General features: G+C 34.0%; 3 protein-coding genes across 7 annotated transcripts in view; 1 reads left to right on the top strand and 2 right to left on the bottom strand.

The window, feature by feature from the left end:
- Window positions 1-27,499, bottom strand: part of LOC135836181 (connectin-like) — a 289,346-nt gene that overhangs the window by 94,640 nt on the left and 167,207 nt on the right. The gene's annotated exons all lie outside the window — the stretch shown is intronic.
- LOC135836180 (chymotrypsin-like elastase family member 1) lies at window positions 9,584-13,962 on the bottom strand. 4 transcript variants are annotated; one of them, XM_065350831.1, is made up of 12 exons: window positions 13,784-13,962; window positions 13,622-13,657; window positions 13,357-13,507; window positions 12,657-12,926; window positions 12,395-12,561; window positions 11,152-12,299; window positions 11,030-11,071; window positions 10,817-10,944; window positions 10,589-10,704; window positions 10,265-10,524; window positions 10,021-10,178; window positions 9,584-9,911 (listed from the first exon to the last, which is right to left on the bottom strand). In XM_065350831.1, exons 6-12 carry the CDS (start codon window positions 11,198-11,200, stop codon window positions 9,717-9,719), a joined length of 948 nt encoding a protein of 315 aa, XP_065206903.1. In that variant the 5' UTR covers window positions 11,201-12,299; window positions 12,395-12,561; window positions 12,657-12,926; window positions 13,357-13,507; window positions 13,622-13,657; window positions 13,784-13,962; the 3' UTR covers window positions 9,584-9,716. The 4 variants fall into 4 exon arrangements, with proteins under 4 accessions (XP_065206903.1, XP_065206902.1, XP_065206901.1 ...); XM_065350830.1 differs by having other exon boundaries at window positions 12,991-13,507; window positions 13,784-13,961; XM_065350829.1 differs by having other exon boundaries at window positions 12,657-13,115; window positions 13,784-13,960.
- Window positions 25,263-27,464, top strand: LOC135836178 (cathepsin G-like). The gene is made up of 7 exons (XM_065350825.1): window positions 25,263-25,430; window positions 25,787-25,828; window positions 25,935-26,065; window positions 26,164-26,288; window positions 26,378-26,646; window positions 26,746-26,900; window positions 26,985-27,464. The coding sequence occupies exons 1-7, from the start codon at window positions 25,382-25,384 to the stop codon at window positions 27,162-27,164; spliced, it is 951 nt and encodes a 316-aa protein (XP_065206897.1). The 5' UTR covers window positions 25,263-25,381; the 3' UTR covers window positions 27,165-27,464.

The raw sequence follows: 27,499 nt of genomic DNA, 5'->3' as shown, positions 1-27,499 counted from the left end.
CATCTAATATAAAATATAAAAAAGGAACTTAACTAACCAGAAAAGTTACAAGACATGAAAAAAACCTTTTTTAGCAAAAAGCATGGCTTGTTGATGATCGGAATATCTTTTCCAAATTCTTGTCAGAAAAATGAAACTTTTTTGAAACTAATACTTAAAGCAAGATTTTTTGGCAATTTTTCACAATTTCTGGCAAAAAAAGTAAAATTTTGACATTTTTAGCAAAAAGTATTAGAGCTTTTTTGGAAATTTTTGTCAAAAGTAATCAAAATTGAAAACAAGATAACATCCGAAATTGCAGATAAATTACTGAATTGGACAAAGTTAAATCATATGAGCTTGCAAAAATATAAGTATCGCCAGCTAAAGATTTTTCGGTTAGTTTTCAAATGGAAAAAAATCAACATTTTACTAAATTATTCTAGAAAACTGAAATTTGTATATCACTAGACAAAATTTCAGGAGCAAAAGTGCATTTTTCGATTTTTGGTGAATTTTTAAAAATCCAATTTCATCTAAAAATAGAAAAAAATCAAAATTGTATCCAATTGACGACAAACCCAAAATTGCTGCATCACCAGCTCAAGATTTCAAATGCTGAAATGCATATTTCGATTTTGGCTGAATTCTTGAAAATCTTGAGGTGAAAAGTGTAAAAAAAATCAAAATTTCACCGAATTGATCTGGAATGCTGAAAAAGGATAAGTACCGAACCTATTTTCAAGTCTCCCTCCCCCCCAACCATTCGATTGGAAACGGCTTCGAACTGTTTTGAACAGTTCTGGAACTTCCAGCAAATTTTTAAAAGTTGAAATTCTCGCAAATTTTTGATTTTTTAAAAAATTTGCTGGAGGCTGCAGAACTGTTTAAAACTACCTCCAATCGGCTCAGAATGTATAAATTAGGATACCTATAAAGTAAATTTTAGCTTTCCAGCTTTTTAAAGTGAATTTTTGCTAAAATTTTAACTTTCAAAAATCTGCTGGAGGCTCCCGCCTCCAGAATTACTCAAAACGATTCGATGCTGTTTCCAATCTAATGGGGGGGGGGTGGGGAGGAGCGGTGGTGAAAATATGGCGTATACCAAACTTTAGCTTACAAGGTCAATTTGGCGAAATATTGATTTGTACCCATATTTGGCCCAAATTTGTTTCTCAAAAATTCCAACAACAATCGAAAAATGCACTCGGCTCTTCAAATTTTGGCTAGTAAAGCACAAATTTCAGGTTTGTACGTAAATTTGATGAAATTTCAATTTTTTCCTCATTTTTGCTTGAAATTTGATTTCCAAAAATTCATCAAAAATCGAAAAGTGCACTTTAAGGTGTTTTTTACGACGTTGAACTTTGAATACCAAGTCCCAACTAACAAACTTTAAAAATATTTTTCTGACACTTCAATTTTCAATTTTTTTCCCTTTGAAAAATTTTGACAGTACTATAAAGAGCCGATTTTCATCGTTCATTTTGGTTTATAAGAAATCTTTTACAAATTACATCGAAAACCAACTGTAAATTTGTCTACAGCCTGAAGTTGCGCTCTACCGCCATCGTAAAATCATTCGTTTTTCTATTTCATTAATTTTGGAATAAAATAACGAATCCTCTAATAACCAACACTGTAAAAATGTTTCGTGCTTTGAAATTTGTAACGTATCGTTTACGAGCTCAAATAAAGGTTAAAAAGATGGAGCGTGGTAGTTTCGAAAACAGTATTTAGAGATGGAAATGTAATTGCGGTCAAGTTGAGAAGAAAAAGATTATACTTAAAACGAAGGCAAACAGTTTAAAAGCACGAGCGGTAGGTATATGTTAATTAGGCAACTTTTTCATTACTCCGAAGTTGGTTTTAGTGCTTATTATTTATATGAGATTAAAAATAATAGAACGCCAAAAGTTTCATTTTCTTAGCGGTAGTATTTCGTTTGGGGTGGTTTCTAAAAACGCGATTCGAGAAGTAGGGGTGTGAAATGGAAGGGATTTTTTAGAATCGCATTCGTTCTTTGTACATGTATATCTGGTTTACGTTTTCTTTGGCGGGTTTTCGTTATATATAGATATCCAAAATGAAATTTGTCTAGTCAAGTGAACACCCAAGTAGAAAGGCGAAGGCGAGTTTTATGGAGAAAGTAAATTAGATTACGTAAGATGACCAATTTCGTAAAGTGCTCTCAATGTTCCTTTGTAAACGTATATCGCCTATCCCTCGTGAATCTGGACATCCAGCCTCCGTACACTATCAAGGTCTAAAAACCACCGTTCAATGATATTTTAATACCTATGAATGGATAAATTTATTTGAAAACTTTACCGCCTCGATAGTTGTACTGTAACTATCGAACAACGGAAAAAAGGATGAAAGAAATACGCCAACCATAAGGGTATTATATTTCATTGAGGTGTCACTTTTTGAACATAATACTGTATCATCGCCGCACCTAAATCTATTTACACGTTTTTTTAATGTACCTTTGCTCGAGTAATTACTGTAGTCAGAAAGTACACGTGTAATGTGAACTTATACGCACTGGTTTGTAAAAATTATCACCATAAAAGTACCATTACAAATTACAATGTCGGCGAATCGCAAAACCACCGCAAAAGCTTTGAAAATAAAAGGAACCGGTTTTACGCGACTCGTTTCCATTGTAAATGGCAAGGTCAGCTCGCGTTTACTTTTGAAATTAGCCACCTGAAGTGCTCGCTGCATTTTTGATTCATTAATTTGCCATAGTCGAGTACATACACGTCAACGTGGGTATATCTAGATTGAAAAATTATGATTAAGACTACACACTTCGATGGTGGTCACGTGTATTATAATATTTCGTATGTGTAGGTCTGTGCTCTATTTACATCATGATTTGATATGAAGGGCCTGTAGCAGCCACAGAGCACAGACTTTACTATACATACGAGCAAAAGAAGACAGAAAGAGTTGAAAAAAAAAACAGGTTCATTTCAATCGACAATAATTGTTATTCACGTAATGCTCGGTACTCTATTTTCGTATATCAAAGTGCTTTAGAATGTTTTGTGCGTGCCTATGAACTGGAATAAAAAGGAAAAAGACCTACCGGAGGATTTGTACGTAGGTACTATATTTTTTTGTGTATAGTCGAGAAGATGCGTGACGGAAAACACTTTAACGTTTAAATTATTCAAAAGGAAAATAAAAAGTGAATTTTTTAAAAGTTAATACTTTCTTAGAAATGTTATTTACAAATGAAAGAGAAAAGGTTCGTGCTTCGCAAACAATCTTTTAATTTATTCGTATCGAAGTTGGCGTTGTTTTTTTTTCCATATTCCGTATTCGTCTGTGTATACGAATTCCGGCTCTCGGGATGAATCAAAAATGCTAATTTTTGCCAAGATCGTTGTTTATAACCTTTGAAAAGGGTGTTGGTAGTGATTTTAATAACTCTAATTTTTTTACGATTTTCCAGAGTTTGTAAATTACGCGGGCCAGCATCGGCAGACGGTTTGGTGGGAAATTCGAGCTGGTTTCTTTTTTCTTTTTCATACTAGAAATTCGCAATTCGATCGTTAATAGAGTACGGTTTTTTAGGATTTAAAAAAAAAATGAAATGGTGGGAAAATTATACCACACGAAAAGTTGAAAACTAAAAATCGTTCGGCTTGTGCTTTTCTAAGATTTGAATTTGTTTCAGTTTATCTAACGTGGGTAGGTGGTCTGGGTACCTACTTATCTAAATTCGCTGGATGAACAGATATGGTTTCATATCTAATCATTCACATTACAAATTTTGCCCAAAATTATGAGATATGGGCGAGAAACTTCTTGAATCTATTCCCCTATCAACGTATCCCCCTACCCCAAAAAAATCATAATTTCTCGCAGGAAAAAAGTTAATTCCTGTAAGTATTTGACACCAAGTATAGAAAAATGAACACATCGGCTTATGAAAAAATAAATATTCAACCCGAAAAATTCTCCAAAAGAGAACCTGCCCGTGCCCTGTCCCCCTCTATCTAGAAAAATGCAAACTCACTAGGGGTAAAAATAACTGTTATAGACTTTATGTCTATGATCAAAAAATTTTGGTAATAGAACCGCCCTTTCTTAATCAAATTTCGAACACTAGGTACTGCTTAAAATCTGAAGATTGCTTAAGAGAAACCTTTATTACATAATTGTTGATAGAAAAAATTTTCAGGTACCTACATTGATTAATACATTACAAACATGCCTATTGATTTTCTGACGTCATTACCAAAAAAATTGTAAAAAAAATTAGAACAGACATGGAGCATGAAAAATCCTGGTAACCTTACAAGTTAAGGGTCCGTGTCTGTCCCAAATTTTTTTACAATTTTTTTTTTGGTGATGTAAATTTCAACGTAAAAATTCAGTTTTTTCGATCCATTTTTATTTTTTCAAAATTCTGTGGCTCTTGATTGGGGGGGGGGGGTAAAGCTCAAATTTTGGTTTAAAAACTAAGAGTTGAAATTGGTTCAGTCGTTTCTTGAATACCCCTTTCAAGCTTACACATAAGATGAATAATTTTCAAAAAATTAGGTACTAAAATTCTACATTTGTCGTTTTGGTTTTGCGTTTTGGGGGGGGGGGGGCGAGAGGATTTCTGAGGAAGAAATACAAAACATGGACCAATGAATTGACGTTACTTGTACATCGACAATGCTGCCCATTCATAAACATTTTCCAGGCTTTCTTCAAAAATGAACAATTTTTGCAATTTTTTCGGAACAATTGATTGAATTTTTCAAAAACGAACAATTTCTACAGTTTTATAAAAATGAACAGGTCTATCTAATTTTTTATCAAATTTTCAAGAAATGAACAATTTTTGCCACTTTTTCAATAATTGTTTCCAATTCTTCAAAAAAAAAAAAAATAAATTTTGCTATTCAAAAAAAAATTGATTTTTCCCGTAATATTTGTGATTTTTCAGAAATAAACAATTTCTGCAATTTTTATAAAAATGAATCATTTCTGCATTTTTTCAGCCATGATTGCAATTTTCCCAGCAATTCTTGAAATTTTTTCAAAAATGAATGACTGTTACAATTTTTAAAGGAATGACAATTTTTTTAAAGGTGAACAATTTTTGCACTTCTCTTTTCAAAAACGAGCGATTTTGCCATTTATTTTCTACATAATGAACAGTTTTTAGAATTTTTCAAACGCAGAACAATTTTTAAAAAATTTTTAAATATGAACTTTTGGTGGATAGAAGCCAAGTAAGCATTAAAAAAAAATTATTTAGAGTCCTCGTTTTTTTCAACCAAGTACAATATATTACTCGTATATGCCCCAGCTTGGTACTGATGAAAAAACTCGATGTCCATCGAGCCAGGGGATTCAGAAAGAAATACCCGAACCAAATCACCATGTAATTTATTATTTCTCAACTGGTGCAACATTGATCATTTCGAGGTATTTTTGGCAATTTCGGCCACAACTGAGAAGAAAATAATACAAATTATTTTTTGAAACCCACTAAAGTCGGTCATTAATGAAAAAAATATCTAACTGGTGACCTTTGTTAACAAAGTACATCATTATTTAGAATACAGCCAGGTATGGTAGTAGGCACTATAGGCAGCTAGGTACGCACTACGCAGGTACCTATCTCAATTGTTTGAAGGTTTTTTACTCGTTTTTATTCATTATTACCCTCGAGAATACGTAAAAACAGTTTTTTCGGTTTTCTTTCGTGCGTTGTTGAGTATTAAAGCGATTTTTTGGGTAAAAAAAAATAAAAGTAAAGATGATGAAAAGCTGTCTTTCAAAATGTATATTTTTTTTTCTACAAACCTTAACTAAACAATTTACGACGCGTAAAATTTATGCGAAATAAAACGAAAAGATTAGGCAGCCAGGTAATTGGAATGAAGAATTGAAAAAACGAAATTTTAATAATTTACGTGCTTTAGAGTCTATTTTTTTTTGCTCTGATGAAAGCACCTTTATTTGAGCTTTGTGGCTCGTATAGGTACGATGATAACATCTATCATATAGGAAAATTGTTCAAAACTTCATTAATTTTAAAATATCTACATCTCGTAATTCGACGCGATTATCCTTTTAGTACGGTACCTAAACCTATTTACAACCTACATTACATTACATACGTGTAAAAATATCAGACCATGTGTTGTAATGTACATTAGGATACTACCGTAAAATGGTTTTTAAAAATATAAAATATTTAAAGCGACGCTATGTTGTAAATCATTTTGCGAGCTACTCGTACTATTGAATTCGTCTCTAGTTAATATTCAACACGTAAACCATCTGTACACTTCCATTAATGCAATCGAGCGCTTTTGAGCTGTATTTGAGCAAAATTCAATTAAAGTTTACTTCACCAGTGTTATTTCTAACGTTCGTGATAATTTTGACAATCTGTTACATTTTATAGTATGTAACCAGCGGCTTGAAAAAAAGCATTGTATCGGTGATATTAAGCTTCCTTTTAGGTTATCTTGTCCATATTAGTGTAATACATATTCTTACGATGTAATTCCTCGAATCGAAATCTCAAAAAAGGTTGTAATATTGAAAAAATATAAGCTTTAGCGTGAGATGGGATTGTTTTCTAACCCATTCGACCAATTTGAGATGAGATCCGCGAGTCGAACTAAATCGTCGTTATTTTTTCTTTACTTGCTGATTACCTAGTTCTTTTTCTGTCCTTCCTCAAAATCACTACCAACAACGTAGGTAGCTATTTAATCCCCATTTTTGTAAACAAAAATAATAATAAATACATACATTAGTTCATTATACGAACTTGGCTATTATGGAAAATATTTGTACAAGTGTCCACAACGAACGACTTTACAGGGTATGGTAATTGTTCGATTTAGATTCCATTCGTTTGAACGTATTCCCTTACCTAGACAACAGAACAAAAACAAACGAAGAAAAAAAATTAGTAGGTTGAAAAAGTTACACACGCACCTCGTAAAGGCGGAAACGTTATAATAACATAATAATAACTTGAAGCGTCAAAGACAACTGCGATGACATTATATACGCCAATGTTTGCATTTAATCAAAAACGCTTCAGTTCAAAATACGCCCCATTTTTTTTCGACAGCAGCGAGCACATCCGTGCAAAATTCTTTCACAAGCGGAAAATTCCATCAAGTTTAAATCTCCCCCAATTCTCGATTCCAATGCTTCTGGGATACTCTTTCGGTTATGTTCGGGCATGAAATATACACCACTGTTTACTTAGCGATTGAATAATATTGCGCTGTATATTGCTTATACAATACCACGAACTACGCGAAAATCAACGAGTCCAAATGCGTGGAGAAGTAGATTACATTCTGTCGACTGCGCGACGTTTTCTAAACGTATTGTTAGCAATGGTCTCATTATAAAAGGGTTTCTTGCTAGCAAATGCGCCAGCCAACCTCGTCTGAGTCATTGTTGTCTTTTCATAAATTCATCATCGTTCGACAATGTATCCCTGAAGGGTTCTTTTGTAATGTGAGATTATTACTCTTTTCAAACGCCGCGCCGCCATGCCGCACAATACTGTGTCGGTATTCATAATTTCGTGAATTATTGCACTTTTTGTATACTTACTTATGATCTTTAAGCTAAGGTTTTTGTAGATTCGAAATTTTTGAGCCGAAGTATCCTATACGGGTCTAGTAGAATTATGCAGTTGACTTCAAGTTCGATTTTCATGCATATTTCAATGCACCTCTTACCTACTACCTACACTTGAAGTTGTCAGAAGAAATAAATTGGGCTGATACTTTTTTGGAAATCAAAGTTGAGTTTGATAATGTTCTCGTGAAGTCACTATTTAATTACTTAATAATCAGGCTAGAGAAGTAACGATATTCTTTGAAAAAGTTCGTTAAAGAAGAGTTCAATGTAGAACCGGTTGAAAAAATCACAATTTGTCAAAATAATTTCATTGAGAGATGTCAAGAATCATAAACAGTATGTAGTGACATTAGCGCATAAGACTAATACAGCCTTTACAAGAATGGTCAATTCACATCAACACGGTTTTTTCCCTCAGTTTCTCCCATAAAGCCTCGATTAATAGGCATATAAGATTAAGCAGGCTTGTAGGATTTTTTTTAAAAAGGTTTATTTTTTAATACTGGGTAAGTGGGGGGCCTCAGTTTGGTTGGGACTGCTGACCCCCTCCCCCCCAAACACCAAGCCAATGGCCCGGAGCTCTTAGGCAATATCCCAGAATCGCTCCCACCGCTTCAGGGTTGAGGGAGTGGGCACCCTAGGATGTGGCCCACTCCTCCCTTCCACGGATTTGGAGCGACCCCCGAGCCATCACCCATTTTAGGGGTAGACCCAGGAGGTCTCCAGCCACCACTGTACCCTTAACTACTTCAGAAAGAGATCTCCTAGAGCAGGATTGTCCAAAAGGACATGATTTTGTATGTGTAAAGTTGGAGTAATTTTGAGTTCAAAGGATGGACACATACCATAGGTTTCTCCCATCCTTCAGCTTGGAGTAGTGCTATATTATACATCCGTTGTACTATATAAATTAAATTTGATAAGTTGAGTTTGGGGAGAACATTTGATGATATGTTACACCATTATAGCTATTTACAAGTAATATTAATTAGTTTTAGAGCTGGTGTTGAGGCAGGCCCAATTACACACCTTGATGTTGATTGGTATCTCCCTGAATTCTCTCACGATGATTGATTGTACCTGGCCCCAGTGAAGCTGGTCCAGCCCACATCCAATCCATGGGATAGCAAGTTTTTTGATTTTCCTACTAGTACATTCCCTGATAAGATTTTGGATGCCAAGGGAGAAGTTCTTATACATTTGTTTGTCATGGTAGTGGAAGGCTTGTAGGATCTCTCGGGTTTTGCAGCCATCCAAAATCAAGGTCTTTGTTTGGAGCTTTCAAACAGTCCAGTCCAGTATGTCGGTCCAAAAAATCAGTTTTACCAAATCAAAGTCCACAAAATTAAAACATAATTTTCAACATATGTAGCATGTAGCTTAAAACTTGTAAGAGTCTGAACACAAAAAAGAAAAAAAAACACGATGTGAAAGAATTGTCAATGTTGCCACTTGCCACTTTCCTTTCCATATTTTTCATAGGTGCATATAATAACAAGAGTGACAATTTTGAGAATTGACGTCTAAAATTAAAAATTCTACACATTGACGACCTTCTGTGAGCTCTGGAGGAAAAGAAAACATCGAGCAAAATCAAATGTATGAGCTATATTGTATAAGCTAAAAAAAGACCCTGAAACAGTGAGGTTTTTACTTTTTGGGCAGTCTGGGTTACAGTCTGTTTGTAGTAAATTTCATGAAATGGGTCGTCTGTTAGGTTCATTTTGTAAGAAATATTCATCAGAGAGTTGTGGTTTCTGTCCAGTGAAAACAAGGAGCATTTTTTAGGTCGGAGGCTAATATGGATCTTTCACATAAACATTTTATGCCAGATCCAGTCTGGTCTGGTCTGGTCTGGTCCACTTGGTCTTATGGGCATTTTTGGGTCTAGTTGTGGTCATTAGTTCTATGTAGTTTTCCAGTTCAGTCTGACAAGCCTGAGATAGAGTATGTGTCAATAAAATAAATATACTTTATGTAAGTATTTAATAGAAAATTTTTCTAGCAAGAATAATGTTATATTTGAACAAAATAATATCTTCATGACAAGCAATTAATTCTTCCCCTTCTGTTGCGCTGACTTCCATCCAGTCTTTTAAAACCTAATCCGAAAATTCATAATCAGGCCAAACAATACCCTCAATCCAAGGAATATACGCTTTAACGTTTGTAAAGAAACTGACACATCTGGGACAAACTTGGCCACTTGGAGCATGAGAGATAGTTACACCGATTAGTTCGTAAGTATTCGGACATCCACTACTTAATACAGCCTGCAGTGGTCCTCCAGAATCACCCTATGCAAAATACATTGAAAAAATAATAATTTAAAATCAGAACAAACATGGTGACCCATAGTTAATTTTGACAGGCATACCTACTGCATTGCAATCATATATAATGTACCTTATTACTGCATTTTGTTTTGTTGGCAAATCCTGCACAAATTACAGTTGTACTATTAATGAAGTTCTTCTTCGCCGCATGATTACATGCTGACTTCACGATTTCATCATCCTTTATGGATAACTCTGCACCTTTGAGATCTTTAGAAGAAGTCCCATCTTTGAAAAATAAAAATTTACTGCATGATAAAGTAACTCTTGCCACAATATTTTTTTCATGGAAAAAGTAAGGAAGACTTAATTACTCTCATCTAAACCCCATCCTGCCAGGTATACAGTGTTTAGATCATTATTGAGCTCTGTGCCCAAACATATTGGTTTTATTTGAGAGGAAAATTGTACTTTCGGGTCAAGCTTCAAAAGAAGGATATCATTCCAATTCTTGGATAAAACTGTAAAATTGGGATGTACATAGATTTCAATGACATTGAACCATTGACCTGTGCCATCGTTCTGGCTAGTCACACTTCCTAGTTTAACTGTTCCAAAAGTATTGTTGATAGGACTACAACAAAAAGTGAATTTGAAACACTTGAATTCTTGCTACAAAGTTTCAATCAATCACTTACAAAATGTTCTCTGTGCAATGCGCAGCACTCAATACGAAATTTTCACTAATCAGCGAACCACTACATTTGCCACTAAATGTTGTTTCATTAAGTTTCTTCGACAATAATATGAATGCCTTAGGGGGAAAAAATGAGATGATTGAATATTTGAGATTTCTCGCAGCCCTTGTAATGAAATACAATGATGCTAAATAAGGTCTTATAATGTACTTATATGTATGCACCCACCATATGAGGAAGTAGTCCAAATGGTACATCTTCTCCATTCATTACTTTATCTAAGGTATTAGGAGTAAGTGTTGAATTGATAATTGAATTTTGATCATCACAAGCATACTTCACATATTCTTTGCATTCTATAAATATGCAGCAATTGCAATACTTCAATAATTAGGTGAGTACTTGAGAAATGAAAAAACAGAGGAAATGATAAAATCATACTATTTACTGCTTTTCCTGTCCATTCCTCATAAGAACTGGAAACTGAAAAAATAAGGCATGCGTAAGGCAACTTGATAACGCAAAAATGAAATTGAAAACTATAATCCTTTTGACTAACTCACCTGTTGTTACAGCCAACACACACAAAAATATCCTCAAAAGCACAATCATCACACAAGTTTTATGTACCTAGGTATGTAGTAGGTATGTACATGTTTAAGAAGAACTAAACACAACTTCTGAACTACACTACATACATAAGGTATATAATAATTATGCAAATCAAGTATATTTTTATGTTGTTACATATTGAGCAGATTCTTTGTAGATCATTGATCAACCTACAGTCTACACATTGCCTCACTACTTGGGTAAGTCAGTTACAAATGATTTCCTCAATGCAATGCAAAACTTGGCAGAAAAACTATTTCATATACCATTTGTACTGAAAATTGATTGAAATGGGATTCATATCAAGATAAACTTAAAATATGTAAGGTACATACCTACCTAGTACTTCAAAACTATAATGCATGAGATGTAGAAAGTGGCTGATTTTGTTCATCTCAATACACGTTTGAAAGGATATTCTGAGGGCAAAATTGACAATCAACGTCTTTGATATGATGAAGAGAAGTGCGTAGGTAGTCCGTGAGAAACAGAAAAAGTAAGTAACTTCAGTGGTAGAGGTGAATATAATACAACCCAAAGGAAAATGAACACATTTGATCTAGGTGTGCAGTGTGCACGTCGGATCCATTCTACAATTTTTTGTATGCTTTTCCTCGCTCATTATTTATCGAACCAGTACCACTTCTCATCATCTGACTACTGACTACAGACGTTAATGATTTTGTTTCCACAAGTAAAAAGAAATGTTCAATTACCTACTCACAATTTCATAGGACATTTTATTTGAATCACAGATTAAATTTTAACGAATTAATGAATATTAAATTAATAAATAATTTAACACACTACCATACGCGTGATTCAATGTCAACACTACAAAACTTGCCAACTACAAACAGCGTCGAGCATGCAGTGATTCAGTTCACCAAAGAGCAAGGTTGGTCATTCGAGAATCAGAAGGCATTTCCCAAACAATGTGCTCAATCCAAGGAATATGGATCGCAATGTTGGTAAGATAATCGACAGATTCGGGATCAGCGTCAGGAAGTTCTATTTGCGATATGGAAATACCAATTTGTTCGTAAGTATTCGGACATCCAGAATTTAAAGGAATCTGAAACGGTGCTCCGGCATCAACCTAGTATGAATTAGAAATCAAGTATTAATCTATACAGAAGGAATTAAAAATATTTATTTCATCTAGTGCTCGTTATGCGTTGTATTTACACGTACTCGTACAACAGCACCAGCTTTCATTTCGCTGGGATTTCCTGCACAGATCACTGTCTCATTAGTGAAAGTACTCCAACGTGTTCGAAAAATCGTGCTGCACACTGACTTCACTTTTTCATCGTTGACGTAAGACTTGATGCTTATGAGGTTTCCAGAAAGACTTTTGCCTTATGAAAATAATTATTGTTCGTGAATTCAAAGTAGCCTAACTTTGTAATTCATTTGTTTTTTTTTGTTCTGTTAAAGCTGAGAAAAGACTTACTGTTATTCATGCCCCATCCTGATGGTGCGGTTATTTCACTGAGATTATAGCTGAGTTTTGTGTTCAAACATATTGGTCTAATATATGGCGAGAATTCCACTTTTCGATCGAGTTTCAAAAGAAGTATTATTATACTTGTCATGTGCGTCATTAAATGAAGAGTAATTGGGATGCGTAACCATTTGAATAATATTGAACCACTGGCCTGTGCCATCATTCAATTTGGTCACACTTCCTAATTTAACTGTTCCATAGATCCGTGTGAATTGACTGCAAAAAATGCAATTTGATGGAATTATTAATTTGTGGTCATTCAAAATAGCACATCACTTACTCGCTAATAGCGTCCTCTGCGCAATGAACAGCCGTCATTACATAATATTCGCTAATCAGCGCACCAGTACATGACTGCTCAACTAGGAAAGTTGAATTATACTTCTTAGTTGTATTAATGTACGCCTTGAAAATGAAATTTAATGATTGAATTTTTCTTGGATATTGTTAATTCACTATTACAGCCCAGCGGAAAATGATTAAATCTGATCAGATCAGAGGAATGTCCAGATCTAATCCGATCAAAACGTTCATCTAATCAGGTCTGATCAGATCTAGTCGGGTCAAATTCGATCAGTATCCGTATTCGGATCTGATCAGACCTGATCAGGTTCAATAATTTTCCCTTGAGAGGATGTACACTAACTATGATAATGGATCATCACCACATGAGGAAGCCTCCCCAAGGACACAATACTTATCTCCGTTCTCTGTTTTCTGTAAGGTAGGAGAAAGTGTTGAAGTAGGGTCGGATGGAATTGGGTTGTCACAAGCAAACTTTACGTATTCTTTGCATTCTAGAAATATGCGAGTATACATATGAAATTAACTCCTGCGTAAGTATTCTCAAGAAATGAAAACACTTCTTGAAAATAAGAAAAAAATTCATTCTATAGATAATAGAACCCTACTTTTTTCTGCTTCTCTTTCCGATTGTTCAGAACTAGCTGAAAAAAATAACACAGTTGTAGTGAAATTTGACTTTCAAGGAGTCCATTTCAGAGATTTTTTGCAACTGTCCCCTTGGGAAAATTTTTTAAACCACAATTTGGTCAAATTACGTACTTACTTACCTCTTATTAGCACCAAAACACAGAAAAATACTCTTGCTAACACAATCATCATACGAGAATGTTACCTTTCATCGCGTAAAAAAAGAATTAATCACTGCTAATAATCAAGTTGATCTAAGTGTGTATTTTATGGTTTGAAAGATCACAACTACGAAGTTTCATGAAATTTCATAATCATAATACGAATAATGGTAAATTACCTACAAGTTGTAATTCTGTTGTTTCTGTCAATCGTCCTTGAACTTGCTTGTAATTCAATAGTTGGTATTTTGCGTAAATTTTTTCAATAGGTACGAAGTCAAGATTTGCACACATGCCTTTCTTCACATTCGAGAAATCAAATACAATGGTTTAAGTCTAAATTCACAAATGACAACGTGAAAACAGCCTCACAGCAACTTCTCATTCACCATTAAAACATGGTTAACAAGGCAACGAAATAATACTCGAGAACATCGAATAACAGTAAATTTCGAAGAAGAAGAAAAAATAATTTAGAAGATGTTTCGAATAAGCCAAGTTTTTTCTTTATAAGATTGTATTGTACATTTGTACCTACTTACGTGGAAATTTTATTAGAAAATTATTAAAGCTTTATTGAATCGGAAACATATTCAAGTACTCTCTGAAAGTATCAAGACATTATTTTAAACACCAACACATAGACATAACCACAATCCCCAATCATATACCTTTACCTATCTACTACTCGAATGTACTTATAGAGTTTGTGTATACCTACATTACATCTTTGAGAAAAATATTACGTTATGAACTTCGATGTGGCAAGAATAATATCTCGTTCGTTGAAAAGAACATACAATTCAAATGAATTATTATAAAAAAATACGAACTAGTGGTATTATTTCATAGTTGGTCGTTTGTAAGTTTATTGTTTCTTTCATTTTATTTGCCACACGGTTCGATGCTATCGTGCGAGTTTCGGAATTCGTCTCAAAAAAAAACTGGCTAATTGCGAGATGTAAGTAGGTATCTATCTACCTATTAACTTATTTTGGTTTCGAAATCACCTCAAAATCATTTTCCAAAATACGTGAAACTATGATGTGCTTAAAAAAAAAGAAACTATTATTCAAACACTTCAGTGAAACATTAGGTAGGTACGTTACAATTTTTTAAAAAATCCAATAAAAATGAATCACTCTGATTTACAAAAATGTGTATTTGAATGATAAAAGTTTATTTTGAATACCCAGTAACTAAACTAACATTATGCAACAAAAACACTTATAACAGATGAAGAAATCAGTACACGATAAAAAAGATTCAATTTCGATCAAATTATACGTACAAGTAACTCTAGCTTTACATGGCTTAAAATAAAATGCCACAGCTTCTGAGATACTGGCGCCTCGGTTATTATCAAAGTTTCAAAATCGTACGTAATAGAAAAAGTAGTAGATACTGCACGTTTTTCTAAAGATACATGTACTCGTAGTTCGTCGTCGTTTTTTCTCCAAGATCACCTGTCATTTAGTGAAATGAAATATGAGAGTAGATATAAATTTTTTCCGTTCAATCGAGATTTTTTTATTCACGAATTGGAGGGTGTGAAAGAAATGTCTGATTTGTTACTCAAATTGAATTTCAAAGTTACGAAAGTCCAAGTGGTTTTTTTTCTCTCTCTCTCTCTCACACACACACACTTTGTAAAGGAACGAAAATATTTTATCGAGTCAAAGATTCAGCCTTTTCCAACGTATATGTTTCGAGATTAGACCTCACTGTTACTCAATTTAACCACACAACTATCTGCTAAATACCATAACCTTGGAACTTGGACTTTTGGTGGAATTTTGATATCCTACAGAATTTTCAAATTTTTCCACAATAGCCAAAAATCAGCATGGGTAACTGTAAATTTGGTTTTCGTTGATTTTTGACTAGTTGAATAAATAAACTACCGTTCCAAAAAATTCCAGCCAGAGAATTTGAAAGTTTTTGTTTCGTTTTCTTTTTCTAGCAGCTTTCGAAATAGCGAGCACTTCAGTACAATTTCATAAATATTATTCCATCGAGTCGGAAACGCCAATTGGAACATTGAAAATACTTCTTATGCTGAGGATGGACCTCGATTTTTTCCAGCTGTTCTGGAAACGTTTGCATATTCCGGGGAGAATTAAAATCACGTTTCATTATCTGAAAATTCTGGAAAGAGATAAATTAAAATTTTGAGCCCCAAGAATGAGATCCATCAGATTACATGCACTTTCTGAGATGAACTCAAAAATAACAATCATTTCCATTTTCGGCCCCAAAACAGAAGTTTTTCGTCTCAAAAATGAAAATATAAGGAGAAATTTTGCATTTTGGCCACAAATTGTGCAATTTTCTCAAGCCACAAAATGACAATATGAATTTTTCTCAGCTTTGTAAAATAAATAGAACGAGCAATTTTCCATTTTATTTACTTCATTTTTTTGAAATTTGAATGAGCCCTAGCAAGAAGCTATGCCAAATGATCTCAATATCCAAGAACAATCTCAAATCTTTTGGGTAATGCCCCCCCCCCCAATGAAAACTCAAAAAATGTTTAAGAAAATTTTTATAGTTTCTTTTTAGTTTTTTTTTTTTTTTTTTTGCTTAAAGAGAATGAGATCTTTTCAAAGTATTCCCAGCCATATTCGGTTATGTTTTTTAAAACCCAAGTTCCATAAAATTTCAACCAAAAAAAAAGTATTGTCTTTTGGCTATACTAAAGATTCACGTGGGTAATTCTCAGAAAAAGGTAAAATTCGTGTACATGGCAAATTTCTCAACGGTTTTAGCATGATTTTTTTTTTTTTTTTTTTTTGGTCCATTCAAGAATGACCCCGCACACATTTCACACATGGTATTGAGGTTTTTAGACCCTCCTTTCATTGGTGTACATTTGATTTTATACCCCAAATGTCCTTAGACTTGGCTGTCACACATCATGTTTTTGAAAATGAATGTTATAAAGTGTCATGAACTTCATTTTTTTTTGGAAAAATTGACACGTTCTCATTATTACAGAACATGAAGGTCTCTTATTGTACAAATTGCAATTGCAATAAGTCTATAGGAAGCTCACAATTCACATTTGAAAACTGTCACACACTTTTTGCGCAAATTTTCGAGCAATTTTCAATTATTTTTGGTAGCTTCCCAATCCAACATTTTTTTCTGGTGAGTGGCTGCACTGGTTCACTGTTCTCATAGAAATGTTACCCCGCACCGTTCTTTTTAAAAACTACATTACAGCTCGTTCTGATCGTACTTATCTGTGAAGTTTTGATATTTCGCAAAATCTGTGTCCTTCGGCTTGGTGTTTTCATTTACGCCAATGAACCCGCCAAAACCAATAATTGAGCACGGGAAGTTATTCTACATGATAAGTACACATTTATTACGTGTTAAAAATCGAATAATGTCCAGTAGGTAAGGCTAGAAACGAAAAAACGTTGAGATTGTCCTTCGGCTTGTCCAGCGCCCATTTGTCCTTCGACTTGGCCAAATTTCAGACAGCTGTACTTTTATCGCGCTAGTCGGCATATTATATGATAATACAAGCAAAATTTTACATTTTCTCCCTCCCCACACTTCACCTCTACCCCCACCAAAAAAATAAGTCCAGATTCGAACTCTGCGGTCTGAAAAACATAAATCGACGTATTACACGATAATATAAGAAAAATTTGACATTTTCCCCCTCCCCACGCCTCACCCTCCACCTCTACAAAAAAAATAACTCCAGATTCGAATTCTACGACCTTGAAAACATGTCAATCGACATATTACACATCGATGAGGGTCGAATTCTAATTATCGCCGTTTTAGGGGGGCCGGGGTCTACAGTGGGGGGGATTGAATTGAGGCCAACACTAGAAAAGGGATCTGGGACACATATACAAATGATTCCCACTTGAAATTTTCCAAAAAAATGATTTTCGTTTTTCAAAATTATGCATATCAAAATCGACCCTTTTTCTGAGAATTACCCACATACAAGTTGAATTTATTTTCAATTTTAACATAACATGCTGTATTTTTAAGACGATTAATTCCTGCTCAAACGTTCAAAATTTTCGATTCAGATTGCTTAGCTAAAATTTTGGATTATAGTTTTTTTTTTTTGTTTTTTTTCAGATGAACTTTTATTCAGAAGGATTGGATTTCGCTGAAAGAGTTGTTGGAGACCTCAAGCTCGCTGTGTGGTACTTTTACCTTACCATCTGAATGTGACATTCTTCCGAGTTTGACTGAAATTATTGTTATACAGGATCTCCCATTCAAATTTCTACAACATCTCATTCACCCACTTCCAATTTCGGTCACATTTACCTATACTTGATTTATTCCTTGGAATTAAAAGCACATTCATTTTGAAAAAAAAGTACGTTACGTTGTACACTTTGATACCACTTACATTAAACGAAGTTTAACCATCCTTTTCAAAACAATTTCTTGGAATCCGTCTCTTAGCTTCACTACGAAAAATCAGGAGATTTATTTTAAAAAATTCCTTAACTCAATTTTATGTAATTGGCATCAAAAAATTGAAAAAAATTATACGTATTTTCAGCTCTTTTTTTCAAGTAAAAACAAAAAAAAATCAAGTTAATTTAATTCTGTTTGATTTTTTTTTCACCACGAAATCAACGAGGCTTCTAGTTTCTCATCACTTACGTACTTTCAACATCCAAATTCAAAGTACACCACAAATTTGATAGGACACCCTGTATAATTTCATTTATACAACAAAGAACATAAATTTCTATATTTACAGAATATTTAATAAATCCCAATCGTTCAAATTATGCATACCTATTTTCGATAACTTTTAATAAAAATAATTTTTAACCAAAGATAATAAAGTAAATTTTTAGAATACATTTTCCGTGTAATTTGGTACACGTATTTGGACGAAATGCGAATTTAATCTGCTCATTAAAGACTTTCAACGGTCGGTGGCAAAAAATCGTCTATTATTTTAGCAACCATCAAATTGAAAATATAAATTTTTCGCTCGCTAATACAATCTTGAAGACAGTTTACTCCTATAGAAGACGTTCGCGTTTTCGCGCATAATAGTCTTATTATACGAAAAACTATATCCGGGAGATTTGAGTTTGTATAAAATAAATTGCCGCGGATAAAAAGAAAGAAACAAAGTATAAGAAGGGAAAAAAATACAAAATTTGAAAATTAAATAAGTTTATAAGTTGACTGAGAATCGGTTTAGCTTTCAGAATAACGCATAGGTAGGTAGGTATAGGTAAGGTAAAGCAGATGAAAAATAAAGAAAACGCATCACGCTATACCGGACTCGTTAAATTAAATTTATCGATTTTATATTTGAACAAATTTCAATCTCTCGTATGCTACGGTATGTGAATTAATTAAATGAGATAGAATTAAGCCAACTGAATGGTACTTTTGTCGAATGTGAGAATTTAAAAACGTGAAAAATCTGCTGCAAATGCGGAAACGCTAGTACATAGTACGAGGTCAGGCAGGTACATAGGTATTAGGTGGATTCTCAAGAGGGTAGTTAATGTTTCCGTGAACGAACTTATTAAGTTTACGTATTCGTGACAAAAAGTCAACAATGTAGACGATTAAAAAAATGAGATTTCTGTAATTACCGCCGATATAGACGTAATTTACCTACTCGAGTAAGTTCGTTTTCAAGTCTCGAGTGGTGTAAAAATGTGCTTCCGCCGAGGTTTATCCGAACACAAAAGTACGTGTCACGTTCGCGATAATTGAATTTACGTCGTCGGTGATTGAATATAGGGATTTTTTTTCTCACCATTCTCTAAGGTTTTGTGTAAAACAACACACGGAAAGCAATCTTAGGTAACTAATACCCGATAGTTTTAGTTTTAGAAACAGAATTGGACGTGGGTTGTTATTCGAAGAGAGTCGAGTCGGCCTTCATATTGTAAAATGTTACGTCTAATTACGATTCTTATACGAGTAACTATTTTATGGCTATTTATTCTACGAGGCTATTAACACGAATTGGAGACGAGCAGAGGTGTGATCTTATCACAGCGACTGTGTAGCCGACTCGTATTAGTGCTTAACGCAGAATGAAACGCTAAATGTCGATTTATTGTTCTTATAGGCGAATTAGATTTAATGCAGAATAAAGAGGTTACTCGGGAGATTATGTACATTTTGAACACTAAATATCAAATGCGCGTCTAATTCGAACCACAACATTAATCGGATTAAGCATCGGTGACATTATTTCCATTTGTTGGCCAGCGCCGCGCCGTGCCGTTTGCAGCATGACCAAATAGATTTTTACACCCTTCCTTTAACCTCGCGTACTTTCAGTCTGGCGCGGATGTCTAGCATCGCCCGTCGCCGAGTTAAATTGAACATCCTTCGAGCATTTCGGCCTCGGCAGATTGCAGTTATTTCTTCGAGTTTGAAAACCCAATCTAGTGGAATTATGAGATTATCTGGCAAAAAAATTGGCATAGGTGCGATTTTTTGAAGAGTATTTTTTAATGAAGGACAAAAGTTACCCAAATTCGGATTGTAAGCGTGACAGCAAACCCTCCCAGTCCCACCGAAGTGTGTACCACCCCATTTCACTTTTTTCGCAACTTCTAGTTTTACGCAGAGACAAATCTAATGTAAGTATGTATGAAAATGTACCGACACATTTTGATCAACAAAGAAAAACAAAATTACAAAATTAATAATTATTCAAAAATCTTACAAATTCAAGTCTTTCAAGTACCTATCAATTTATTTACTTCAGAACATAATATGCAGTAATTTCCCAGATGAAAAGTGTGGTACATAAAAACCAAATTCAATATTTCCAACCTAATTCCTAAAATGTTGTGAAAACTGTGATTTTCAAATCTTTCGGAGGCTCCAGAACTATACTCAAAAAAATCTAAACCTGCTTCGAATCGATTTAAAGTACGAGAAGACAGCTATAAATGGAGTGATATCCATATCTTTCAGCTTTTTCATCTTCAATCTGACTCCAAAACCGAAAATATTGGCAAGAAATGCAAAAAAAAAAATATATATGGGCCTTCACCTTGTTTTTATCAAATTTTTGACCAAGATCCATAAATTAAGTACCTAATCAGTAATAGGAAATTCATCTGGTCACATCTTATCTGGTGTCTAATAAGCAGAAAACATTGAAAAAAAAACAGTGACAAAAGTGAGACATTTTCTTGACAATTTAATTTTGAAGGGGCGTGTGAGGGGTCAACATTCGTTCAGATTTGTTTTATTACTCATAAAAACATTGTTTTAGTTTTTTTTTTTCATTTCAAAAATTTTAATTTTTAGATTTTTTACAATTTTTTACCAGAATAAGAAATGATTTTCAAAAAGTCAATTGGTATTTTAATATTTTTTGAAGGGAGGAGAGCGGTCAAAATTTTTGTACCTACTACCTACCTATCTATATTGCTTTCTTTCAACTCTACATGAACAAAAAATGAATGAAAAAGAATAAATAGGTAGGTATAAATTCCAAAAGACGTCAAAGTTTATTTGAAAAGTGGAAAATCAATACAATTGTTTCAGACAATTCAATTTTCAAGGGTGGGGGAGGAAACATTTTTCATTTTTTATTTTTCGATCCCGTATTATTACTAGTAGGTACCACGAAAAAATAATGTTTTCTAAAATAAAATGTTGGAAAAAAGTACAAAGTGTAAGGCAAACAAGTGTAACATGAAAAAGTTGGTGGGGGGCAGAACATTCAGAACGACACTGGTTTTGCAAATAGGTATTTCAGTTTTTAAGGAGTGGGAGAAATGCGTTCACAGTTTTCTGAACAAACATTTTTACGCCAAAATGTTTGGATTTTTCTCAATAAGGAGAGAACATGATGAAAATTAAAAGATCGATTAAATATCGTAAAAAGCAGGACTATTGAAAATTTTTTTAAAAATAAAATTCTTTCACAGATATTCTGGAGGACCACTACAGGGCCCTTTGAATACTATAGCTGTTCCAATACTTATGAACAAATTAGTGTTCATTCAAAAGCATTAACGGATCTTGAAATGTGAACTTAAGATACACACCGATGATATCAGAGCTTTCGTCAAAATTGAAACGTTTATTCCTTGGATTGAGAGTACCTATTGTTTGGTCAAACCAATAATACTCGACATTATTAATGATGTAATTTTCTGTTTTCTCTGCCTTAAAATTTTTAAGAATATTTTCTGATTTGAATTTTAATAAAAATCAGGCATCTTTCTGTCAAAAACTAGTAGTGAAAAATCATTTTTTTAAATTGATGCTAAATGAGTGAGGGTCAATTATGTCATCAAAAATTATTTGCAGAAACATTTTAAAACATGAAGCATTAAAGAGGAAAAGTACAAAAATTCTTTTACAATCAGTGAATAGCTGATGACTCTTTTCAACTTCATTTTTTCTTGAATAGAGATATACATACTTGAAAGTAAATTGAAAAAATTACTGAATTAACATGGACTTACTCATTATAATGCTCTCGTATATTTTGATAAATCTTTGTACTCACCTGAAACAAGAAAACAAAAAGAACAGTTAATTAGTGGATTTACCGAATTAAGTATATAATTCCATGGAGCAGATAATTTAAAGGGCAGAAAATAATTATAATAATTTTTCATAGACAGGTTCTTAAAATTATGTACGTGGGAACGTCGTTAATTTTTCCTTCATTTTCATTTTTTGTAATCACAAAGAGGACTTACATCCAGACTGGTATAAAAATTTTGGATCGAATAAAATACAGAAAGATCATTCAAAATACCCCACTAGCCAACATTTCAAGTCCTAAGATCACTTTTAGAATTTTTGAGAATTTTTGAAAATCAAATTGGAGCCAAGGCATGCTCCAATTTTTGACTCGCCTCCTCCCCCTCCTCAACTGGACGCTGTTTCGAACAGTTTTGGAACCCCCAGCAAATTTTTGGAAATTAAAATTTTCATGAAATTTCATCAAATGCAATTGGAAAGTTGCAATTCAGTATTTAGCACATCTTCAAATTCTCATAGGTCGACTCGAGACTGTTTTTCGTTACGCTAGAGCCTCTTTCTGACTCGATTTTTTTTATTAAATTCCCAAAACATTCATTCTCCGATTTCGCCTTCACTTCCATACATTAACCCAACCACAGTAGAGCCCTATTTTAAATAAAAAATCGGATAAAAAATCACGCTCAAGCTCATTCGTTTAATGTTATTGCAGCGATGAAAAGCTGGGGTGGGGAAAAACAGAACACATCACAAAGAAAGCACAGCATAACGAAAACTTCAACCCATTTTATAAATATTACGTTAAAAAAACGTCGAAATGAAGGCACTTAATATTGATACTCCTCCTTCAATTACGTTTCAATATGCATATCCGAAAACAGAAAAGATTACCAAACCATCTATCTCAATAAAATGATCTGATAGAACATTATTCACGCACAGGATGGCCGACGGAGAAGGGGTAAAAACAACGAAAAAAATTACGAAAAACACGACTACGACGACGACGAATTCCATTCGTAAAAATTCGCCCCACGAAAAAGCTTCGTCGCAGCAGCGGAGTCTCCAAAGTCATAAATAATTTCAACTAGTGAATCATACATTTTACCAGCTCCAAGTTTCGCAAGGTAATATTCCCAACAGTGCGGTTCGTATCGGTATTAATCTCATCTATTAAACATAAAACTGTACAGAGAATAGCGCCAACGTGTTTTTTCGTCGGAAAATTCACGTCGCCGGTGCGCTATTCCCGCGACGACGGCGAGAAAAAAAATAAACATCTTGACTTAGGGTCGGTTGTCGTTTGCTATCCGAAAGAGTATACCTATAGCGTGCGTCGATTATTTTTCAATCATAAATTCGATTTGCCAAGAGGGTAGAATGATAATGAAATCAAACGAAATGTCTGCTGCGTGTTTATTAATTAATGTTATAACAGATTTTGTCTTGCACAGGGTGTCTCGGCGAAAGTGTACCAAAAAGAAGTGAAGATGCTGAAATATGAGTGTAAGTGTTTCCAGTGTTTTTTCCCTAAGTATGCATTCCATTCACTCGTTCAATTTTATTGAAGAACAATATTATAGTTATGTGGCAAATAGTAGTTTTAAGTGGAAAAATCTACGAAAAATGCAAAAATAACTTATCAATTTTTGGTTTTCGACGTTTTTGTTCGATGATAAAATCCCAATAAGTAGGTAGGTAATGGATTGCTCCCATTCTTATCTTTCAATTTTGATTCATTTTGATTCGTTAGTATTTCATCCGTTTTTTCCCACATACAATTTTTCAAAAGCAATAAGATTTCAACTGCAAGGACCTACGTCGATACAGAATCTCAAAATACTTCTTTTTGCAGTGGGGCGTTTCTCCTAAAATAAGTTAAGTAGGAGTTGAAGCGAAAAACCAAGATTTGCCCAAAATTCTCCCTTTTTCAGAGTCCGTAACTTCCTTTAATAGACACTCTCGTGGCCAAGGCCATAAAATATTTTCTGGAAATGAACCTTTTCAAGGGCCCTTATCTTCCTTCCGAGGACACCTTTGCAGTTGAAATTTTTCACGGAGGCTCTCAACCCATTAAAAAGGTTTCAAATTTTTGATTAAAATTTTTCCCTTTTTTTCACGATTTACTACCAGAAATTGTGTTTGAAAAATTTAGTAACTTACAAGGGAACCTCTTGAGGTGTTCGCCTCCGATTTGAACGGGACCGCGTTTTTTGAAAAGATCATGTTCTAAAACCCCTAAATCCAAATTTTCAACTGCCCAAGTTCATTTTTCGAATTTTGGCGAATTTTTGAAAATTCAAAATTGATTGTTTTTGGCGATTTATGCTTTTTTTTAAAAAAAGTACGTACTTGACCAATAAAAATGGTGAAAACAAGTCCCAAAACTAATATTAATTCCCCAAATCTAAATTTCACCATTTCCAGCGATTCTGGAGCCTCCAGCGCTATTTTTCAATTTCTCCAGAATTTTGAATTTGCTCCAGAAGGCGTGAATTGGAGCAAATTCAAAATTCTGGAGAATTTGAAAAATAGCACTGGAGGCTCCAGAATGGCTGGAAATGGCGAAATTTAGATTTGGGGAATTAATATTAGTTTTGGGACTTATTTTCACCATTTTTATTGGTCAAGTACGTACTTTTTTTTAAAAAAGCATAAATCGCCAAAAACAGTCAATTTTGAATTTTCAAAAATTCGCCAAAATTCGAAAAATGAACTTGGGCAGCTGAAAATTTGGATGGGGGTTTTAGAACATGCTCTTTCCAAAAATCGCGCACCCGTTCAAATCGTTGGCGGACACCTCGAAAGGTTCCCTTGTTAGGTAGGTAAGGTACTAGGTAGGTATTATACACGTACAAATGCGCATTTCATCAAATTTAGCAACAGTTGAGAAAAAAAGCAAAATTACAACAGGAATTTAGCGATCATGTATATTGTATATTAATATTACTCATGAAAACATTCTAAGAAAACACGCACTTCTGATCTCTCAGGCATACGATGAATGAAATTGGTTAAAGTAGGTACCTAACACCTATAGCATTTCATTTGGATTTTCATTCGCGACGAAAAATACTTGATATTCGCACGATGATTGTGTTCCCAAGGATACTTCTCTGTGCGTTATTCATTATAAAAGGTAAGTAGATACACACTAGTTTCATTGTTCCAACTCTTTTTACAAGACCTTTCATACTTCTCAAGACCAGATTGAATCATTTTTTTTTCCGCAAAGGAGGCTTAAAACAAAAATTACAAATTGAATTTTTCAAAATTAAAAACTAATGCACAAAGTGATTTTTATCAATCAGATTACTTTTTTATAATTACAAATCATTTACTCGTATAATTTTGGGTGAAAAAAATATGAAAAAAATCTATGAGCTTCCTTGCTCTTGTACTCAAAATTCTCGATTAAAATTACATACCTATACGTAGAAACTTCACCAATTTTTTCTTTGTATGTACTTGCACTACATCTCTCCTGTTTTTTAGTAACCATTTCTTATAAAGAACGGGCCGGAAAAATAGAAAGCAGTAAGTAACGTATTTATGTTTTACTCACACATCTCAAAGTTGTCTTGTTCATTGCTCGAATGCATACACATGAATACCTAATACACAATAATTTATTAATTCACAGAATGCAAAGAATACGTGAAATATGCTTGTGACAATCCGCCCGCTTCAGCTACAAGTACGAGTAAAACACCTCCTAAACTTGACGGCATAATAAATGGAGTAACAACGTCTTTGGAGATGCTTCCTCACATGGTACTTTTCCTTGACTAAAATAGTATAGGTACATTATTGGACGTAGGTAATGATGAATGAAAATATTCAATCATAAATTATTCAATTTTGTTTTCAAGGCATTCGTGAAATTGTTCAGAAAGGTGGATCGCGAATCAGAAGGCATTTGGGTAAAAGATTGTAGCGGCACACTGATAAGTGACAATTTCATATTGAGCGCTGCTCATTGTTCACATGATGTAGTGTAAGAGAATGGTACTTTTTGGTCGATTTCAACATTCCAAGGCACACGTATCCACACGCTTTCTTCAATGTACCTACTCTATGTTACAGTCGTGACGATCCAGGCATATTTGGACAAGTTAAATTGGGAAGCGCGTCTAAATCATTCATGGATCGCACAGGTGCATTGTACGAAGTTATTGAAATGTACGTGCATCCCAACTATTCGCCAACTGATCAACAGAACAGAAATGATGTACTTCTCTTGAAACTCCACCGGAAAGTAAAATTCTCTCCTTATACAAGGCCAATATGTTTAAACACTGAGTTCCCCAACAATCTAAGGAAAGCAATCGTATCAGGGTGGGGTGAAGATGAAAGTAAGTAGTCCGGAGAAAAAAAAATCAATCGATTACACTAGGTAACTTGAATAAAATGAACGCCAACATTAAGGTAACGGAATCCATTGTTTTTCAAAGATGGAAATTTTCCCGAATATCTCAAGAGTGCCTCGGTGTACATTGACGATGAAATAGTCAAGTTGAAATGTAACGTGGCTTTAGAGAGTCGCAGTTTCAATAGCACGACTGAAATATGCGGTGGACACCCTATAGACATAACAGGCACTAGCACAGTATGTAGCATTTATGTACATATTATGAATGCAACATAATCGACTATAACCAGAACCACCTTAACAGAATTCAATTTCAAATAGGGCGATTCTGGAGGACCAATGCAGATCCCTATGAATACCGGATGTCCAAATACTTATGAACAAATATGTATTTCTGCACGAGGTTCTAAGGATTTCAAAAGTCCTATGAAGGTAAATATTTTCACTAAAGTTGAACTACATCTTCCGTGGATTGAAAGCATTGTTTGGCCAGATGAATAATGTAATTAATACTTTAACTAAAAAAATTATTGAAGTACACGAAGAAATATATTTCTACATGCGCAAAATTATTAACTACATTGTATCATTATTGGCAGCGACCATTCGATTTTTGAGATCTTGATGCCACAACACGATATCATTTCTGAAATTGTGAAAACACTTATAGAGACACAGAAGTTACCGATTTTTAAACCGGCAAATTATTGAAAATCTGATCAGGGCTGGAAAACTGAAACTGAAACTGAAACTGAAATTTTTTCATTATTTTTTCAGTTTTCATTATCTTTTTTTAGCCATTTCCTCCTTTGTTTTTTTTTGCCATTTTATTCTTC

Source organism: Planococcus citri, chromosome 2, assembly GCF_950023065.1.
Source record: "Planococcus citri chromosome 2, ihPlaCitr1.1, whole genome shotgun sequence".
NCBI classification, from domain to species: Eukaryota; Metazoa; Arthropoda; class Insecta; order Hemiptera; family Pseudococcidae; genus Planococcus; species Planococcus citri.
Note: the sequence above shows the minus strand (reverse complement) of the source record. Positions and strands in the feature narration are given on the sequence as shown.

Coding starts and splice junctions, on each gene's coding strand:
- LOC135836178 (XM_065350825.1), top strand. CDS start 25,382: ATGATTGTGTTCCCAAGGATACTTCTCTGTGCGTTATTCATTATAAAA. Junction 25,431..25,786: donor TGCGTTATTCATTATAAAAG/GTAAGTAGATAC, acceptor CCTGTTTTTTAG/TAACCATTTCTTATAAAGAA. Junction 26,901..26,984: donor ACATAACAGGCACTAGCACA/GTATGTAGCATT, acceptor AATTTCAAATAG/GGCGATTCTGGAGGACCAAT.
- LOC135836180 (XM_065350831.1), bottom strand. CDS start 11,200: ATGATTGTGCTTTTGAGGATATTTTTGTGTGTGTTGGCTGTAACAACA. Junction 10,525..10,588: donor CATTGCACAGAGAACATTTT/GTAAGTGATTGA, acceptor TTTTTGTTGTAG/TCCTATCAACAATACTTTTG. Junction 9,912..10,020: donor AAACAAAATGCAGTAATAAG/GTACATTATATA, acceptor TATTTTGCATAG/GGTGATTCTGGAGGACCACT.